General features: G+C 44.4%; 1 protein-coding gene across 3 annotated transcripts in view; it reads left to right on the top strand.

The window, feature by feature from the left end:
* The window catches only part of ell (elongation factor RNA polymerase II), a 59,693-nt gene extending 50,893 nt beyond the window's left edge, over positions 1 to 8,800 (top strand). For 2 of the 3 annotated variants that reach the window (XM_015971528.3, XM_015971530.3), the window contains exons 7-12: positions 1,031 to 1,106; positions 2,871 to 3,453; positions 3,771 to 3,834; positions 7,944 to 8,115; positions 8,203 to 8,247; positions 8,336 to 8,800. In XM_015971528.3, the coding sequence (XP_015827014.3) occupies positions 1,031 to 1,106; positions 2,871 to 3,453; positions 3,771 to 3,834; positions 7,944 to 8,115; positions 8,203 to 8,247; positions 8,336 to 8,440 (1,045 nt within the window). In that variant the 3' untranslated portion in view covers positions 8,441 to 8,800. Of the gene's footprint in view, positions 1 to 1,030; positions 1,107 to 2,870; positions 3,454 to 3,770; positions 3,835 to 3,910; positions 4,148 to 7,943; positions 8,116 to 8,202; positions 8,248 to 8,335 lie in introns of those variants that run through there. The other variant, XM_015971531.3, reaches the window with a different exon arrangement.
* The last annotated feature ends 9,164 nt before the right edge of the window (positions 8,801 to 17,964 follow it).

The raw sequence follows: 17,964 nt of genomic DNA, 5'->3' as shown, positions 1-17,964 counted from the left end.
ACACACACACACACCCTTATTTAACACGGGTGGGGCCTTGACGAGACGTTGTCAGTCCAAGTGCCCCCTGCTGATACTGTCATCAGCTGCGGCAGCACTTTCCCTGCATCAGCAAAATACTTTTCACCTTATCAGCCAGAATGACGCTTATTGTTGTGGATCCTTGTGGACTCGGCGGTCATGTCTTTACGGTCGGCGTGTGTTTTTAAACACAAACCAGATCAGTTGTTTTGACTTGCAGAGATAAGGACGCCTTGTTTTTTATGGACAGCTCTGTTTGGCTGCTGCTGCTGGGTGATACTTTACTTGGTTCAATCTGTGATTTTCTTGGCTGAATAACAGCAAAAGTGAACAATTCCCAAAAAAAGTGTAGGTGCTACTAACAGCCATGTGGTTGATGTTTTCATCATCTTGCTGGTAAACTGTCTAAATGACATCTGCTCTCAAAGTGAGCTGCAGCACCATATTCTCTCTCACTGTCACTGCAGAGTGTCATGCTGCTGTCCCACTCGTCTTGAACAGGCTGCCATAATTGCCAAGCTAATAAACTGTTAGCAGGGATGAAGATTACAAACATCACAAATGTCTAAAAAAGTGTTTAACTGTTGAGATTGTACAAATCTGGTGACTGAAACTTTGCCTCTTTTATAATTAAAGTGTTGCTCAGTCAAGTGCCCCCCCCCATCAGTTGTCATGGCGACCCACTCAGCTGTAACTTGTCTTGCATGTAATTTGCTTGTCATCGTGGAAATGGCAGCATGCTAATTTGTATCTTGTTGGCTTTTTAAAACTTTCTGGATATGAATCACTTCAGAAACATATTTTTATTTTGTTCGGGTAAAAACTCACAGATTGTGATCATAAATGTCCAGTTAAGCCCTCAAACTGAAGTGTATCACCTCTTAAGTTCTCCATGGGTTTCAGCACAAACCCTGTTACTTACCTTTACTACAGTCCCCACATTCCCAGGAACATTTTACAGAACGTCTTACGTTGAATCTCCCATCTTTTTCTGTGTGAACTCCAACAGGAAACAGGCCCAGAACAGTTCTGCACCTCCTCCAGAGAATCCTCCTAAAGAGCTGGCTGGCAGCTCTCCCCCCCAGGTGAGTCTCTCCCTCAGCTGTTCAGTCACGCCTTCTGCTCCCTCACTGACTTCCTGCTTCTGCCTTCGCCACTTTGCTTCCTGTGCAATAGCAGCTGTTCCATCATAGTTGTGATAACAGGTCCTTGTTCCTGTTGGGGTTTAGTAGTGATTACCAGGCACTTTATCCTGTCATAGTTTCTATTTCCTCTCATGCACTAAAAGTACAAATGCTAAAATGTATTTAGCATTCTTGAATTATTTTGCTCTTTCCTACCAGGGTTTATGTAAATTCTTATTTGAAACCATTGTTTTTCCTGTATTTTCCCATCCTGAGTGTATTTCAGGACTTCAAGGGCAGCTAATGTTTCCAGTTGACCTGCATTACATAGAAAATGTTGTCAGAGGTGTTTTGCAACCTCCTGTCAAACAGGATTGTTTATATTTTCATTAGAAGGATGTGGTCCTGCTCTGTTTTGTTACTGGCTGAACTTTTCAGGTTGTTTTCACCTCAGATGGCTACTGTCCCCTCACTCCCTCAGCAAAACAAACACACACACAAGACAGGTGTGCTTCACATTTTGTTATTTTGATTCATCCATTTAAAAAAAAGCTAAAGAACAGCTTTTAGTGCTTGGGGAGTAAATTAAGGAGTGTTGCAATACAAACAGGTTCAGATGAATGGCATTCTCACAGGAAAATGCATCCTCCATCAATTAGTTGTTCAAGACGAGCTTTTTAACTTTAATAGAAATAAAAAAGAAAACGATCTTTTATATAGTGCCTCTCAAGATAAAACTCACGAGGCACTTCACAAAACAAACAAAATTAAGTAAGATTTCAAAAAAATATTAAAAACGACTGAAGAATGAGGACAAACAGACCGTAGAAACCGTGCCGCATTGCTGCGTGGCGGGAATACGGAAGTGGCGCTCTGGTCGCCAGAGGACAAGAAGCTAAAACATCATGCCGTTGTTTACTAGATATACCACGCTTTAAGAGAAGTCTTATCCTCACCTGGATTCCTGCTCGTTTACCCCTTTTCCTCCTACTGGGGCGACGGTGGCACAAGAGTTAAGTGCTCGCCCTGTAATCGGAAGGTTGCAGGTTCGAGCCCCGCTCTGTCTGTTGCCGTCGTTGTATCCTTGGGCAAGACACTTAACCCACATTGCCTGCTGGTGGTGGTCGGAGGGACCGGTGGCGCCTGTGCTCGGCAGCCTCGCCTCTGTCAGCACGCCCCAGGGCAGCTGTGGCTACATTGTAGCTCATCCCCACCAGCGTGTGAATGTGTGTGTGAATGGGTGAATGACTGATTGTGTTGTAAAGCGCCTTGGGGGGTTTCAGGACTCTAGAAGGCGCTATATCAAATACAGGCCATTTACGTTTTCCCGGGAATCAGATAAACATTGTGGGAGGTGTTGGGGTAGGAATCAGCGTTTAGTTGGAAAAACAATGAAATGGGTAAATGTGATCACAGTTACTTGTTGGGGAAATGTTTTAATCTTGCTGGTATCACCAAAGCTTCTCTAATTTGAACCTTTTCACCCCTCCTGGTAAATGAACCTTTACTAAGTGATTGGATCTGTCATTCCCAAAGGCTTTGGAGCAGCCTGGTCAGACAGAGCTTCTAATCTCAGGATTATGAGAAGGTGCTTGGTCAGAGGGTGTGTGTGTGTGTGTATGCTTTTGTTTTCTCTGACCCAACCTGTTCACATTTCTCTTTTCTAAATGAAATTAATTATCTTGCGCTCTATTTGATAGATTTTTTTTTACTTTTGTCTTGCAGAAACGTCCTGCTGCTGACTTTATCGACCCTCTAGTCAACAAAAAGCCTCGGATATCGCATCTTGCCAATAAGGCTGCAACAGTCCCAGTGAATGGCAAGCTCAGCTCTTCCAGTAGCAGAGGAGAAAGCGGCGGAGCCAAGTCTGGCCCGGCGGTGTCTGATGGCGGCGTAACGTCCAGCTCTCAGCCCCTTCCCGTGCTGGACATCCTTCGTCCTTTTGAAGCACTGTCAGATGTCAGCAATGACTCGAGCCACAACGGACGTGACTGCGACTCTCAGGAGACGGCGTTGTCCGAAAGGCTCAGTCAGCCGCCTTCGCTGCTTTCTGCATCAACAGTAAACGCTACACCCAGCATCAGCACTTCCTCCTCTGGACACACGGTGCTGGAGGGCCCGCAGGTTATTAGTCCCTCGACGTTTAACAACAAATCCAAAAAGAAGTCAAAAAAGCATAAAGACAAGGAGAAGGGCAAAGGAAAGGAGGAAGGGAGGGAAAACGAGAAGAAGAGCTCTGCGGAGCCTGATGCGGCCTCTGAGATGAGCCCGAGAGTCATCAAAAACAGTATTCCCCTGAAAAGCACAGGTAGGAGAAGCTCACACAGCTCACAGCATCCAATGAGACATGTTCTCAATAAAAACACAACTTGGTATGTGAGGATAAAGGGTTGGTCATCTCAGTGAATAGGTTATGAATCATGTGACTCATCGGTTTCTCAGACTAAAGTGAGACCCCTGCTGTTCAGCTATTAGCCTTCTGCAAATGCTGATGTCATTTTTAGTGGACACAAATACACAAAGGAGACTAATTACATTCATTTATTCTTTTATTTGCATAATAGAGGCTTGTAAGCATAAATCCTGCAGTGGCAACATGTTAAGTTACCTGTGCTTTCGTTTCAGAGCTGAATGGACTGTGCAACAGCACCAGTATTTCATCATCACCTGAAGTGGCCGACTATTTATTGTGAGTATTAAAGAAGTTGAGTGAATACCAGAATATTTCTGCAGCAATATCAGTTTTTTGCCCATTTAAAACACAGGGGTGACACACCGGGGCAAACGAGACCAGCCAGGCTTCTGCAGATGTGTCACTGTGGCCATGGCTGCAGCGGTGGGGCTGACTCACCTCCTGCATCATCTGACTTACAGGGGTTTAGTCATATGTGAGCATTCAGACTTAAATCATGGGGCAGGGTTGGGTGATGGGAAGAATGAATCAACCATTGGCGATGGGTTGAGCCATTTCGGTTGTTTTTTACAGGAGGTGATTTGTTTATTTATTTTCCTGTGGGTTAGTTTAATGACAAATATTTTACACGTTACAGAGAACATCGCAGAGGTAACAATCGAGAAAAGATCTCCATCAGCACATCCGAGCATTTTCTCACCTTCTCCGCCTCTTGCTGCGGTCAGTGGGCGTGCTGAGGAGGGGCTCGGAGCGACGTCCTCAACATTGTACACAACGGTGTTGAGTGGAAAGTGGAAACCCTCGATCTTTCAGAGAGTCTGGAAGACTTCTGGTTATTTCATTTGAAGAAAAGTTTCCTGATTTTAAAACTTTGAAGTGGCGCTCGTTATTAAGCACCTGCTTTGTGTGTGTCGGCGGAGCGTGGATCCATCCAGAACAACGTTTAAACAGCCGTGAGTCTGTCTGAGGCAAAAATCCAGAACCTCGTAACCTCTTCAGCTAGCTCCCTACAGACGTTTGATCACGCACGAGTTGCAGGTGACCAGTTTGCGTTTACGCGGCGCAGGAAGAGTGTGTGTTCAGGCCACAGCAGGTGAAATGTTCCCAATTTAAGTGAAATCATTTATTTACATTGTTAATGTAACGGGGCACTCTGTTCCGCCTTTTTGGAATAAATATTAATGAAAATGAATGGAAATTATCAGTATTGAATGATTATTGTTTTAAAAATGAAAGTGACGGATAAATGGATCATGTGACCTCTGGCTGAGAGCAAACGCTGCCTCCTCAGAGTGCGTCCAAACACAGCAGAGGTTTCCTACTCGAACTCATAAAAGAAAGAAGCCCAGTAGCCTTTGTTGAGAAGAAAAACACGTTGCTTAAATAAAATACCATGAAACGAAGACGAGGCTTCTTTTTAACACTAACCGTGTTTAATACGAGCCGTTTATACGTCGCTCTACCAAACTACAAATACAAAATTAAACAAAAAGAAAACCCTAAATTTATCTTCCAGCAAACGTATACACTGCACTTCCATAAAAAATCTGTCTTTTGGGCGTCTTCTGTGTTCGCAAATCAGTTTGTGCATCATGACGTCGCATGCACAAATCGTTTTGGACTGACGATTGGCGGTGGGAAAAATGATTCAAATCGTCCAACCCGATCTTGTTTTTTTTTTTTTCTTCAGTGCATGTTTTCAGTTTGCCTTGATGTTGTAAATGTTAATTCCAAATAGAAGAGATTGTTTTAGTAAATTATTTTATTGAAGGTAAGAAACAGAAAATGGTAGAAAGGATTAAGCTGTGGTGAACTTAAGTCAAAGTACAAGTCGTTGTGTGGCTCCTTCAAATTTGCTAAGAATAAATCCATCATTTCACTTCACTGATGAAACCAGTAAAATGATATTTCAGATGTTTTGACAGATTAGGGTTTGTAGACGGCTCTTTGGTTCAGTTCATAGAAACTGAAGTTCTGATGAAGCATACGAGTTACAATCCCAAAAATACATACAGTAGCAGCTTGTGCAAATGCTATTTTATAAACTTTATGTTGCCATAAATGTACATTTCAAGGTTTTTCTGGCAGATTTGCTATGGTAGCTAGCTCCTCGGCTAATTTCCAGCTAATTAAGTAACAGGAATACTTTGCAACTTTTCCATATTTTTAAATCCTTTTTTGAGCCAGTATGTGCTAAAATGACCCTTTACAGGGTCACTGAAAGGCCACCTGGCCCTATTGCCCCCTGTGGACAGAATATTCCACATGCGACTTCAGACTGGTGGGTCGCTCTGTTTGGGACTTGAATGAAAAAATGGAGCTGACATACCTGGCGCTGCAGTCTGCTTCCAGCATGTTTTCTGCATGTTTCAAATCATGAACGCAGCTGATGTGTTTAATTTAATGATGACTCACTCTTGTAGACACTAAGGACGGCTGGTAGACATGCTGTTAGATTATGGTGTTAAAAAGATGAACACACAGCAAGGAGATAGTTCGAAGAACCGTAACCAAAACCTGACACTAGAGGGTGCTAAAAGCAAGCCAAAACTGCCTAGCTCCCTTTTAAAATGAACAGCTGGGAAATTATGACTTTAAAGTCCATCTGTCCATCCATTTTCTGAACCTGCTTGTCCATGAAGGGTCGCGAGGGGCTGGTGCCTGTCTCCAGCAGGCAATCAGATAGGGTACACCCTGGACAGAGTGCCAGTCCATCGCAGGGCCACACAGAGACACACACACTCACACCTAAGGACAATTTAGACCAGGGGTCGGCAACCTGTTCCCATCAAAGAGCCATTATTACCCGTTTCCCACGGTAAAGAAAACACTGGGAGCCACAGCAGCCGCGGCGTTGTGGGCGGGGCCTACCCTCAGACAGCAGAGAGCTGCTTTAACCAATCACAACAGGTGACAGCAGCCAGTACCGGTCGCTCGTGTACGTCAAGGCTATCTTTCATAAGAAGATAAATCAATAAAACGATTTATATAAAGTGGATCCAGAAGTCGTAGCCCGTCTCTGCCGACAATATTTTGATATTTTTCACCCTGTTGGTGGTTTTACTGAGCAGGTGCCACTTTTGTCATACGTTTCTTTTTAAAACATGTTTAGACTGTTCAGAATACAAATCCAGGCTCTGTCACGTTTGATTGTTGTAATTAAACTTTGTAGGTGGGGAAGGTCAGAAAAGGATCCGGTCATTTTGTTTTTCCCTCATTTACAGTGACGGAGATAACGGCGCAGTGCGCCTGGCTCTGGTGTTAATCAAGTTTAATTACATCTATTTGCAACAATTTTCACAAGAAAACATAACAGTTAAAAGCAGGGCTTGTGTTGACCGGACAGTTCCCGTATTTGACCGTTTATTTTGACGGAGAAAGGATAGAAAGAATTACCCCGACGCATGCAGACGAACTGACATTTTATTCGTTACGCACATCGCAGATGTAGCTAAATCACTAAAGAAAAGATTCCCATCTGAACATCTGAGCTGGACACTGGGCGCAGTGCAGCTCACTGTCAGCGTGTACTACATAAGGTCCACAGTGAGCTGAAGATGTGGAGAGGGGCTTAGAGCGCATTGCAGAACCAGAGCGCATGCGGGAAGATTCCTCCGACTGAAGCGAGACTTGTCACTTAGAAAATGTTCCCTGATTATGAAACTTTGGCTGAATAGCGCTTGTTCCTGTCTCCAATGTGGCGACGCTTCCAGGAGCCGTCTGAGGAGAATCCCAGAATCTCACATCCTCGTCAGCTCAGGAAGCGCCGATATGATTACGCACAAGCGTGACGCGTCAACCCGGTCTCACAGTAAGACCGGCTTGGAACTGTTCAGGTTTACGGAGACAATCTTTACATTTAGAATTAGCTTACAGATGTAAAATTAATGCAGTAAAATATAAAGCTTTTTATTTAAATATCCATTCATTATTTTACAAGCACAGAGAGCCGCATCAGATGGATGGAAGTGCTGCATGCGGCTCCAGAGCCGCGAGTTGCCGACCCCCGACTTAGACAGACCAATCAACCTAACAGTCATGTTTTTAGACTGTGGGAGGAAGCCAGAGCACCCGGTGAGGACCCACGCATGCACAGGGAGAACATGTAAACACCCCAGGCCGGGAAGCGGGCCCAGGACCTTCTTGCTGCAAGGCAACAGCTCTGACCACTGCACCACTGTGCAGCCTCTTTAAAGTCATTTTAAGATTATAGAAACACTGTAACTGAACAACTTTAGCAAGAAATGAGCTAATCTGTCCAGGCAAAGCTATTGTTTCTCTAAACTGAGGTTGTTCACTCTTCAAAGATCTGAACCATCCTTACAAACTGTTAGACATCATTTGTGACTGTTAAAATAAAGACATGTTCTCATGTTTAATTGCAGAAAGTACACAGTGATCGGCTCTCCAGAGCAGCGCCAGAAGTATAAAAACGATTTCAACTCTGAGTATATCGAGTACCGTAGTCTGCGCGCTCGAATAGAGGAAATCACCGGGCAATTCACCGTGCTCGAAAACGAGCTGAAACAGCTGCAACAAGGCACAGATAAGTACAAGGTAAATAATCAATAAGACATGCAAGAAATGCTTAAAAGGAACTCCAGGAAATATTAAACTAATACCGCATTTATTTCCCTTCAACAGACAATCCACAATCAGATTCTTCAAGAGTATCATAAAATTAAAAAGGCAAGTTGTGCTACTTTAACCTCATTTGATGTGAAAGTACCTGAGTGGGTTTTCAGGGTGTGACTGGGTTTTCTTTGTTCTGTTGCAGACTAATCCCAACTATAGCCAAGAGAAGAATCGCTGTGAATATCTACACAACAAACTGGCACATATAAAGAAACTTATTGCGGAGTACGATCAACAGCAACTTTAAGAGTAGAGCAGACTGTGTTTTCCTGTTATCTCTGGAAACCAGACAGATAAAGGGAAAACTCTGGATTCCACTTGGAGGAATGTCACCACGGGAGAACAAACAAGCGTTTAGTGGGTAGGGGCGAGGCGGGAGGCCACTTCTCTTTGAGGACGTGTCCGTGCTGCCTGCTGTGCTCAGGTTCTGAGTGGATCCAGAAGGTTCGGTTCTTCTCCACAGCCCGCCCTGCCTTTAGTGCACAAGGTCTAAACGAGTCACACGTGAAAGTTTTTCTACTTTCCCAGGAGATTTTCTAAAGACGTCCCCAGCTTTTGATAACAAAGGGAATGTGATGCTGAGATTAAAAAAATGCAAATTGTACACCAAAATGCATTCTTTTCTTTTTTTTAACCCAAGTCAAATTGAAATAAATATTGCATTAGCTTCTCCACACACCTGTTCACCTGTGAGACTGAACCCCTTTTGTTCTATTTATTTTGGGCTGCTTTGTGGGGTGAATTTATTTTACACTCCTCAAAAATCAGTACTTAAGAACCGTTCGTCAGTTTCGTTTGGTCTCATCTTGAATGCCTGCCAGTGTTTCATTCAGAAAATGCCTTTCCTCTCAAACTGTTTTTTTTTCTTTGAAATGTATTTCATATCAAAAGAAACCAGCTAATACAGATGTGTTTTTTGTGTTTTAGCATCCAGACTCATGTCTTTGTTTTAGTTATCTGGGGACTTGATTTGGAAACCATCTCTTTATTGTTTAGTCATCGTGGACGGCGGTGTTTCCTCTGGGTCATGTTGTACCCTAGGAGGGGGGGAAACTGGTCGTCTTTGAAGTGTAGTTGCGCTTTTCTTCATCTGATGTTTTCTAATTGATCTCATCTTCTGTTTTGTGATCACTGTCTAGAAAAGTTACGTTTGGTTTGTTTGGCCCACCTCATTTGAGATGACTGTTAAGATGAAGCCATCTTTGTTCATCCTCCCGGAAAAGCCTGTTGGAGCTCCTTCATGGAGAAGAACCAGTGTTTGCCTTTTTCCTTAAAGCGATGTCACCTATTCTAAATGAATGGAGCCTAAAACCTAATGCCTGCACCCCCCCACCCCACCCCACCTGAGGAGCAAAAAAAGGGCAAGCTGGATAAATTGAGTGCTTTTCTTATATTGACCTTTTCTATGTGAATGTTTAAAGAAAATCGGCACTTTTTCCCTCCTGATCTTGCTGTTACTGAGGGGGGTTTGTCCAAATGACACTATCTCTTTGTCTAGCAGAATGCATGCTAAGTCGATGTGTTACAGTGTACAGCCTTTTTATCTTTGTGGTGAAAAGGAAAAAAAAACTGCCCACTGATGTTAAAATCCAAGCAGAAAGCCTAGTCCAGCTGAATGAGTATGTAATCTGTTGGATGTGGACGTTGACCAGCATGTGTACCAAAGTGCTTCTGGAGTGGAACGGCACCAAACGCTTCACCAAATGTTGGCAAAGAAAGACGCAGTATTCTCTCCTTCCTGTTCTCATTTCTTCACTCTTTGTAATTTATTAGTGAACGGTTTGGATCTTTCCTTTAGAGAATTCAGAGAAGACTAGCTTCACGGTGTAACTGGAAACACTACGTTAGTCTCCAGCAACAGCTGGATCTTAATGACACCAGAACTTTAGAGGCATCTCATTATTACGATACTCGATTTTCTGCAAATACAAACACGCGTTTGTTCGTCGTGCATCTCTGTTTTTTCTTGATGACTTTATTTTGAGCCAGTGGAGAGCGAACTGTAAGGAAATGCCAGCAAAGTGCCACTGTATGAACTGATTGTGCCAAAATGACCTGATGTATAGTTTAGTTGTTTCTTTCTGAGAACATAGAAATGCTGCTGAAAAAGCACCCAGGGCTTTGAAGGTTGGTCATTAGATGTTGGCACTAAAATCCAAAGTCTTTGTTTTTTTTTTTTGGAAACCACAAGGGACTGGAACTTAAGGTGATTTTGGGATTCAATAAAATTCTTTAAAACCCTTATTTGGACAATTATAAACATGTTGGTGTTATTTTTACTTTGGATAAGCTTGAATTCAATTTTCTATTGGATTAAATGAACGCAAGGAGCTGATTTTAAAGGTGAAAATCTGATGACTCAATTGGATCTGGGAGAATGTTGGTAAAATTATGCATCCTGTTATACTCCACTGTAGTTTGAGTTGAATTTTTTCTTATTCTGAAAGTAGAAGAATTATTTTTCAGCCACTTGAGGTGTTTTTGTGTAGTTATTTGTGGTAGCAAGTTGCCTGAACTTCCTCATTTTATGGAAATAACTGATTAAATCTCAAAGGATTGATAGGCAAACTGCTAGACAAAGCGCAGCCAAGCCCAAAGTGGATTGCTGCACTTTTGAAATGGCTCCAGTCTTTCACATGAAACATTGTTTTGTGCAAAACTCATTTTATCCTTATATATCTGTTAATTTTGAGTAATATGATTTTTTGGCAGAAATGTTGGCAAATTCCCACCAGACTTAATCTGCTAGAAGTGTTGCATTTTTTTTCTGCTGCTGGTATGTATATGTTTATATATATATACACACACACACATATATATACACACACACACATATATATATATATATATATATATATATATATATATGTATACATATATGTATATATATATATGTATATATATGTGTGTGGTACAGGGTGGCTGGATGCACTTATGAGAACAGTGAGGCGATCCTCTGTGTAGAAGCCATTGTTCTGCAGATGTTCTTCATGCAGTTTACTTTTATTTCTGGCAGTTGTTAAAACCACCGTGCTTCTCGCTGACATCAATGATTTCTCAAATGTCAATGAAGTTTACAAGCAGTGTGAGTATGTTGGCTTCCCCTCTATAGATAAGAGCTGTTGTACAACCCTGACCGCTGCGTGTCAGCACAAACTAGCTTTACCACAAGTCCCATTTATTTAGCATAAGGAGCCTTTAGATCTGCCCGCTTTGCCCATCTTTCCTTAGTTTACTCCATATATGTTTTTATATTCCCTACTTCTAAATAAAGTGATGTTCTGTCTGGAAGAGTTTTATGGCTCCATGCTGATGTGAGGAGAGATCACCACATGTTGCATAAGCCAGTTAAACACCGAAACCAGAGATGATTCAATGTTACTGTAGGGTTAATGACCTAAACATAGGAATTAAAGGCTGTTGCTATCAGCTTATATTTTAATTCCTAAGCTCAAACAAATTGACGAATGAGATTATATATGGATATATAAATATAATAGATATAAATTCATACACCAACTTGCTTGGTCTATGTTTAATCAAAAGATTATAATATTTTTTTTAAAGATTTAATTTAATAGCAAAGATTATTTGTTAATTCAGAAGATCTAAAGATCTTTGCCTGTTCAGTGATCAATGTACACCCACTCTGTGTTTATTTCAAGAAAGAGTCAAGTTTAAGAAGGTTAACAAATTTATTACTAAACAATTATAAAACATGACAATTTATAAAAGACTTTGATATTAAAAAGACTTTGGTATTAAAAAAGCAACCCTGTGTTTGGATGAATCTAATATGAAGTGTTTGTTTGCGGGTGAATGCAATGTCTCAGAACGTGTCTGGCGCAGGTGTGTTCTCTGGAGGGCCCTCGGTCGACGCTGTAGCGTAATGGTTTATTGACGTTACAACTCGCAGGTGCAGTCAGAGATCAGGGTCAGCCAGTGTGGTCACAGGGTGGCATTCAACCTTCCCCCTGTGGTAGGCGAGTCACCAACGTCAGGTCTAGAGGTCACTAGCACCAGCTGTAGGAGTAGGGTCAGTGATGTTGTCAGCCCCCCCCCCCCCTTCGGCAGGTGGCATCCCCACCGCAAGGTACTGGGCTTCAGCTGGAGTCTCGGTGCCACCATCAACTCCCCCTTCGGCAGGTGGTGTTCCCACTCCAGTGTGCGGAGTCTCAGGTGCAGTGCCACTGCAAACTCCCCTAGGTTAATGTTGGTTTATGCTTGACGCATCTGCGAGGTTGCGTCATTTTAACAACCACGCCCCTCCACAGCGCCTCCGCACGGCCCAAAATTTCCGCACCGCGCACCTAGGAAATTTTCTAACCATGCGGACGGTCGGACGCGGAAAAACATGGCGGACTGGCAAGAACTAGTATGGCAGAGGTTCGTAAATACAGACATTTGTATGATTCAGCTCTCAAAGATCACCGCGATCAACACGTTGTTAATAATTCTTGGAGAGAAATAGCTCGCACTGTCGGAAAAGACGAGGACGCTGTTAAAACATGCTGGAATGACATGTTGTAAACAACAGTAATTTTTACTTCTACTATGGTGTAGTGTTGGATGCATGCCGTAGAGCTCTATGCTGCCCCCTACAGTTTGGGAGAATATTAGCTCACTGCAGAGACAAGCCGCATGAACCTATAAACGCTGCAAGTTGTGAAGCGCGTTCCGTCCGCGAGCCGCATCACCAAGCGGAAAGTGAATGCGTCAAGCAAAAACCAAGCTTTAGGTGGTTTTCCCACCCCCGAGTGAAGCAATCTTGCTGCAGAGACGACACAGACTCTGTGGGTGTCACTGACCTTGGAGGCTGTGGATCGACTGGTCACTCTGACAGCGCCGTTGTAGTTAACAAGAGAGGGAATGACACGGACACGAAAGAGAGCCCATAGCTCAGGAACGGAGTCAAGCTTGACAGGAGATGGCAGATGAGCTGTCAGATCAGAAAGGTACAGGATCATCCTGCTAATATCAGATTCCTGGGACTGAAGACTGACAAGGTTGTTTTCAGAAAAGACAGGAAGAACAGACTCAAAACCATCGGACGGTCGAGAGGTGGACGCGTTAATGGCCTGAGCTCAAGTCACGACACACACACGGGGTGGGTTTGACCGAGAAGACACACTGTCAGGGAGCCACAAGGGGTTAAAGGACCATGGGGTACCAACAGCTGCACCTTGTTTGGCAAGAGAGTCTGCAATCAGATCCTTATCAGTTCTGGGTACACGAGAAAGACCTTTGACTTCACGCCAATAGATCTGCATGTCATGTGATGTCGCTAGGGTTAACACAAGCCATGAAGAGGTCCTGATGTTTAACGGGCTTCCGGTTACAGGTTAAGAACCCGTTACTTTTCCAAGAAGGTAAGGGAGGTGGTGGAGGACCTAAACTTGGAGACGGCTACAGAAAAGGAACGCTCAGAAAGATAGGAGGAGAACCACTCCAGAGCAGTTCCTGATAGAACTGCCCAGTCTCTCAGCCTCTCCAGTAGCAGGTGATGGTCAACAGTGTCAAAAGCTGCAGTCAGGTCCAGCAGGACCAGAACAGAACAGTCCCCTGCATCACTGAGTCAGAAGGTCATTAGAGACCCTAAGAAGAGCTGTTTCAGTAGAATGAGCTCTACGAAAACCTGACTGGAAGCAATCATAGATGTTATGTTCATCAAGAGCAGCTGTGAGTTGTTTAGCCACAACCTTTTCTAAGATCTTGGAGATGAACGGAAGTTTAGAGATGGGTCTGAAGCTGTTATGGAGACAGGGGTCAAGACTAGTTTTTTTAAGAAGCAGGTGGATTTCAGCATTCTTAAAGTAAGCAGGGACCTGACCAGAAACCAGAGAAGCATTAATTATAGAGAGCACGCTGGGACCGATGGACTGAAAAGCACTTTTAAACAAAGATGAGCGTAAGATGTCGAGGGTGAATAAAATAAAAGATATCTAGGATGATGGGCCTGGTTGGAGTCGGGAGAGGCGGTGATAAGGCTGAGGGAGAGATGCTAGATCTAACCTTATTGACTTTGTCCACAAAGAAAGACAGAAAGTTCTCACAGTCTGCAACAGAGTGGATGGAGGCTGTAGGAGAGGCAGGAGAGACGATGCTGCTGATGGTGTTAAACAGCACCTTGGGGTTCCCTTTGCTCTGGGACATCAGGTTGGAAAAATAGGAAACCCTAGCGTCTCTGACTGCAGAATTAAAGGATGTCAGAAGATCTTTTAGGTGCAGCAGATGGACGTGGGGATGAGTTTTCTTCCACAAACGCTCAATTTTTCTGCATTGGCGCTTCAGGCTGTCATTAAATCAGGGAGTAGGGTTCACTGCAGGAACTGATCTGGTTCTGACAAGACAGATATTGTCCAGAATGGAGAGGCAGTGCTCGTTAAACTGAGAAGTTAAGGAATCTGGGTCGTTATCAGAAGAACAGGGTGGATCAAAAGCAGCAGAAAAATTTCTAGCTGTGCTCTCATTAAGAAAACGAGAACTAACCATTCGGCGAGCAGGGGGTGGGGACGCAGAAACTGACAAGTTAAAGAAAATGCAATGGTGATCAGAAGTAAAAACAAGGTCCAGAGTGTGCCCCCTGGTGTGTGGGGCCAGAAACATGCTGGGTAAAGCCAAAGGAGTCCATAATGCTGGAGAAATTCATGGCAAAGTGATGGGAGGGATCATCAACGTGGATGTTGAAGTCACCAACAATCACCAGTCTGGACAGCTTCACAGTGGAGGATAGAAAGTCACTAAACTCCTGAAGGAAAGAACTGTTTGGACCAGGTGGACGATAGACCACAGCACAGTAGAACAAGTCCTTACGCCCGACTTTAATCAGCTGCAGTTCAAAGGAAGCAAAGTGACCAGAGGTTGTAGAGCTACGTGGAAGATGGTCTCTGAAAACAACAGCTAGGCCTCCCCCACGACCAGAACCCCGGGGCTGGCTAAGAAAAGAATAACCACTCGGGCAGAGTTCAACCAGACCAGAATATCGTGGGCGATCGTGAACAAACGGAAGGACAAAAGAGTCTGGCGATCATAGGAGATGGCAGCAGGGACACTACTGAAGAGTATCGCAGACAGGAGCAAGGTGGAAAAGAGGAGGTTAGTGGAGAAAAGTTTGAAAAAGTGGCCGGTGACTGCGGCTAAGCCAAGCACAGGCGCCATCTTGTTACCGACCGGAAGCGGAAAGAAGGTCACTGGCCGATGTTGTGTTTCAATGACGATGATTTTCTGTCCACCAATGTAGCTGGAAAAGTGTTTAACTGCCCACATGGTGGAAAGCAAAGCTTTTCACAGTCAAGAGTATTTAAACTCAGGACCGGACAAGAGCTTACTAGCATATGCTACGACACGCCTGTCACAGTCATATACTTGATAAAGACCGACACTGAAGCAGTTAGATGAGAACACGACCTCAAGGTGGAACTCTTTGTCACAATCAGGAAGCGCCAGGCACGGAGCTGAGCATAATGCGACCTTCAGGTCGTACACGGCCTGTCGTTGCTGCTCAGTCTGAGGATGTGCCTTTCGAGTAGACTGAGCCATGCACGCGTGGCCTGTTGCTGCATGTCATTCCCTCTTTGGGTGTTGTTAACTACAACGGCGCCGCCAGAGTGACCAGTCTGTCCAATACCTCCAAGGTCAATGACACCCACAGAGTCTGTGTCGTCTCTGCAGCAGGATTATTTCACCCAGGGGTGGGAAACCCACCTGCCCTAGGGGAGGGAGGTTGACAGTTGCAGTGGCACTGCACCTGAAGCCTGATTCATGCTTCTCCGTCTGCGTCAGTGCGGAGACACGCAACGTCCTTGCGGGCCTGCCGGAGAGCTCCGCAAGGACGGACGGAGTCGAGCTCTCTTTTCTAAACATCTGTCAGTCGAGACGGACAACGCAAGCTTGTGATTGGTCAGGACGCCGCTGTTGTCTACACCGCTGCCATTGCGCCCTCAAAAGCATAAACAGAGCCGAGGATAACTAGCGGCAGACACGGAAAAGCTTGAAGAATACATCGCGACTTAACTCTAAAACATGAACGTTTAATTCCCCCGTGACTGGAGGAGTGAAAAGATGCGCAGCAAGCATTTTATTTGTGGACGGAAATGACAGGAAACGTGGGTTTAGAGGTGGTGAGCGCATGAAGAGGTGGAGGAGGATGAGAGACAAATTTGTCTGTGTTAAAAAGTCTTATATACAAAAAAACACAATATAAACGCACTATCTTGGACCGGATACATGACAGGATACCACAGAACAGCGCTACGCCCTCTGTTGTCCTGCCGGGCAATTGCTTTGCAACACTCTCCAGGAGACGGAGAAGTATGAGGGCAAAATGCTTCCATCAATCCGTGCGCGTCTGTCCCTTGCGGAGCTGACGGAGAAGCATGAATCAGGCTTGAGACTCCGCACCCTGGAGTGGGAACACCACCTGCCGAAGGGGGAGTTGATGGTGGCGCTGAGACTCCAGCCGAAGCCCAGTACCTTGCGGCGGGGACGCCACCCGCCGAAAGGGGGGGGGGGGGGGGGGGCGACAACATCACCGACCCCACTCCACTACAGCCGGCGCCCGTGACCCCCAGCCGAGCCGGCGAGTCACCCACCGACGGGGTGGCCGAACGCCCCCCGCACCACCACCGGCCTACCCCGATCTCTATGACTGCACCTGCGCGTCGACTGAGGGCCCTCTGGAGCGCATATGTGTCGCCCTGAATCAGTTCTTCCTCTAAAAAAACAGATGTGTCACTGTCTATTTCCTCTAATTCTTCATCAGTAGGAGACATTTCCTCCTTTTCTTCTAAAGAAAGTGATATTTCATCATTCTCCCCAAAGTTCTCCTCCATAATTGTGGAAAGACCATCCTGATTCTCCCAAATATCCCTCTCTGTAGTCAGAGACAGGCCAGCGTCCTCCCCCCATTGAGTCAAACACATCCAAATCTGATGTAGTTACTTCATCTGACGTAAAATCAGAAAGATGCTCCACCTGAGACTAAATCTGTAAGGCTTGCTACCAGCATTCAGACATCAATTCTGTTTGCTTCACAGCCAGACAGGACACGGTAAATAAAATAAAAGAAAAAGAAAGATTTTTCAGTCAGTGGTTCTGCGTCTTCATGGGCCACAGAGAGACTTGTTTGGGATCCAGAATCCTCTTCATAGAAAACCGATTGTTCGACGTCTCTGAGTAGACTAGTTTCTATCTCCAGGCCAATCTTCCGCTGAAACCGGAGATGTTTTCGTTTCTCCTTCCATAAAAGCCTCTAATTCTTTCAGCTCACTGGGAGCTTTAGAGCCAGAGTCTCTTAAGTCAAGCACATCCAAATCTGACGTAGTTACTTCATCTGACGTAAAACCAGAAAGATGCTCCACCTGAGAGTAAATCTGTAAGGCTTGTTACCAGCATTCAGACATCAATTCTGTTTGCTTCACAGCCAGACAGGACACGGTAAAAAAAAAAAAAAAAAAGAAAAAGAAAGATTTTTCAGTCAGTGGTTCTGCGTCTTCATGGGCCACAGAGAGACTTGCTTGGGATCCAGAATCCTCTTCATAGAAAACCGATTGTTCGACATCTCTGAGTAGACTAAAACCATCGCTGCTTTCATATTCTGGTTTTCGCAAAGTGGATAAACTGTCTTCTGTTTCTCCGTAAGAATGTTCAACATCAGTTCTGTCAGCTTTCAGAGAGAGACGATTCGTCCCTTCATCGTCTGTAACCAATGGGTCGATGTCTCTGTAAAGAAGAAGAAGGTATCATTTCTATAGCGCCTCTAGAGATAAAAAA

The sequence above is a fragment of the Nothobranchius furzeri genome, chromosome 8, assembly GCF_043380555.1.
Source record: "Nothobranchius furzeri strain GRZ-AD chromosome 8, NfurGRZ-RIMD1, whole genome shotgun sequence".
In the NCBI taxonomy this organism is placed as follows: Eukaryota; Metazoa; Chordata; class Actinopteri; order Cyprinodontiformes; family Nothobranchiidae; genus Nothobranchius; species Nothobranchius furzeri.
Note: the sequence above shows the minus strand (reverse complement) of the source record. Positions and strands in the feature narration are given on the sequence as shown.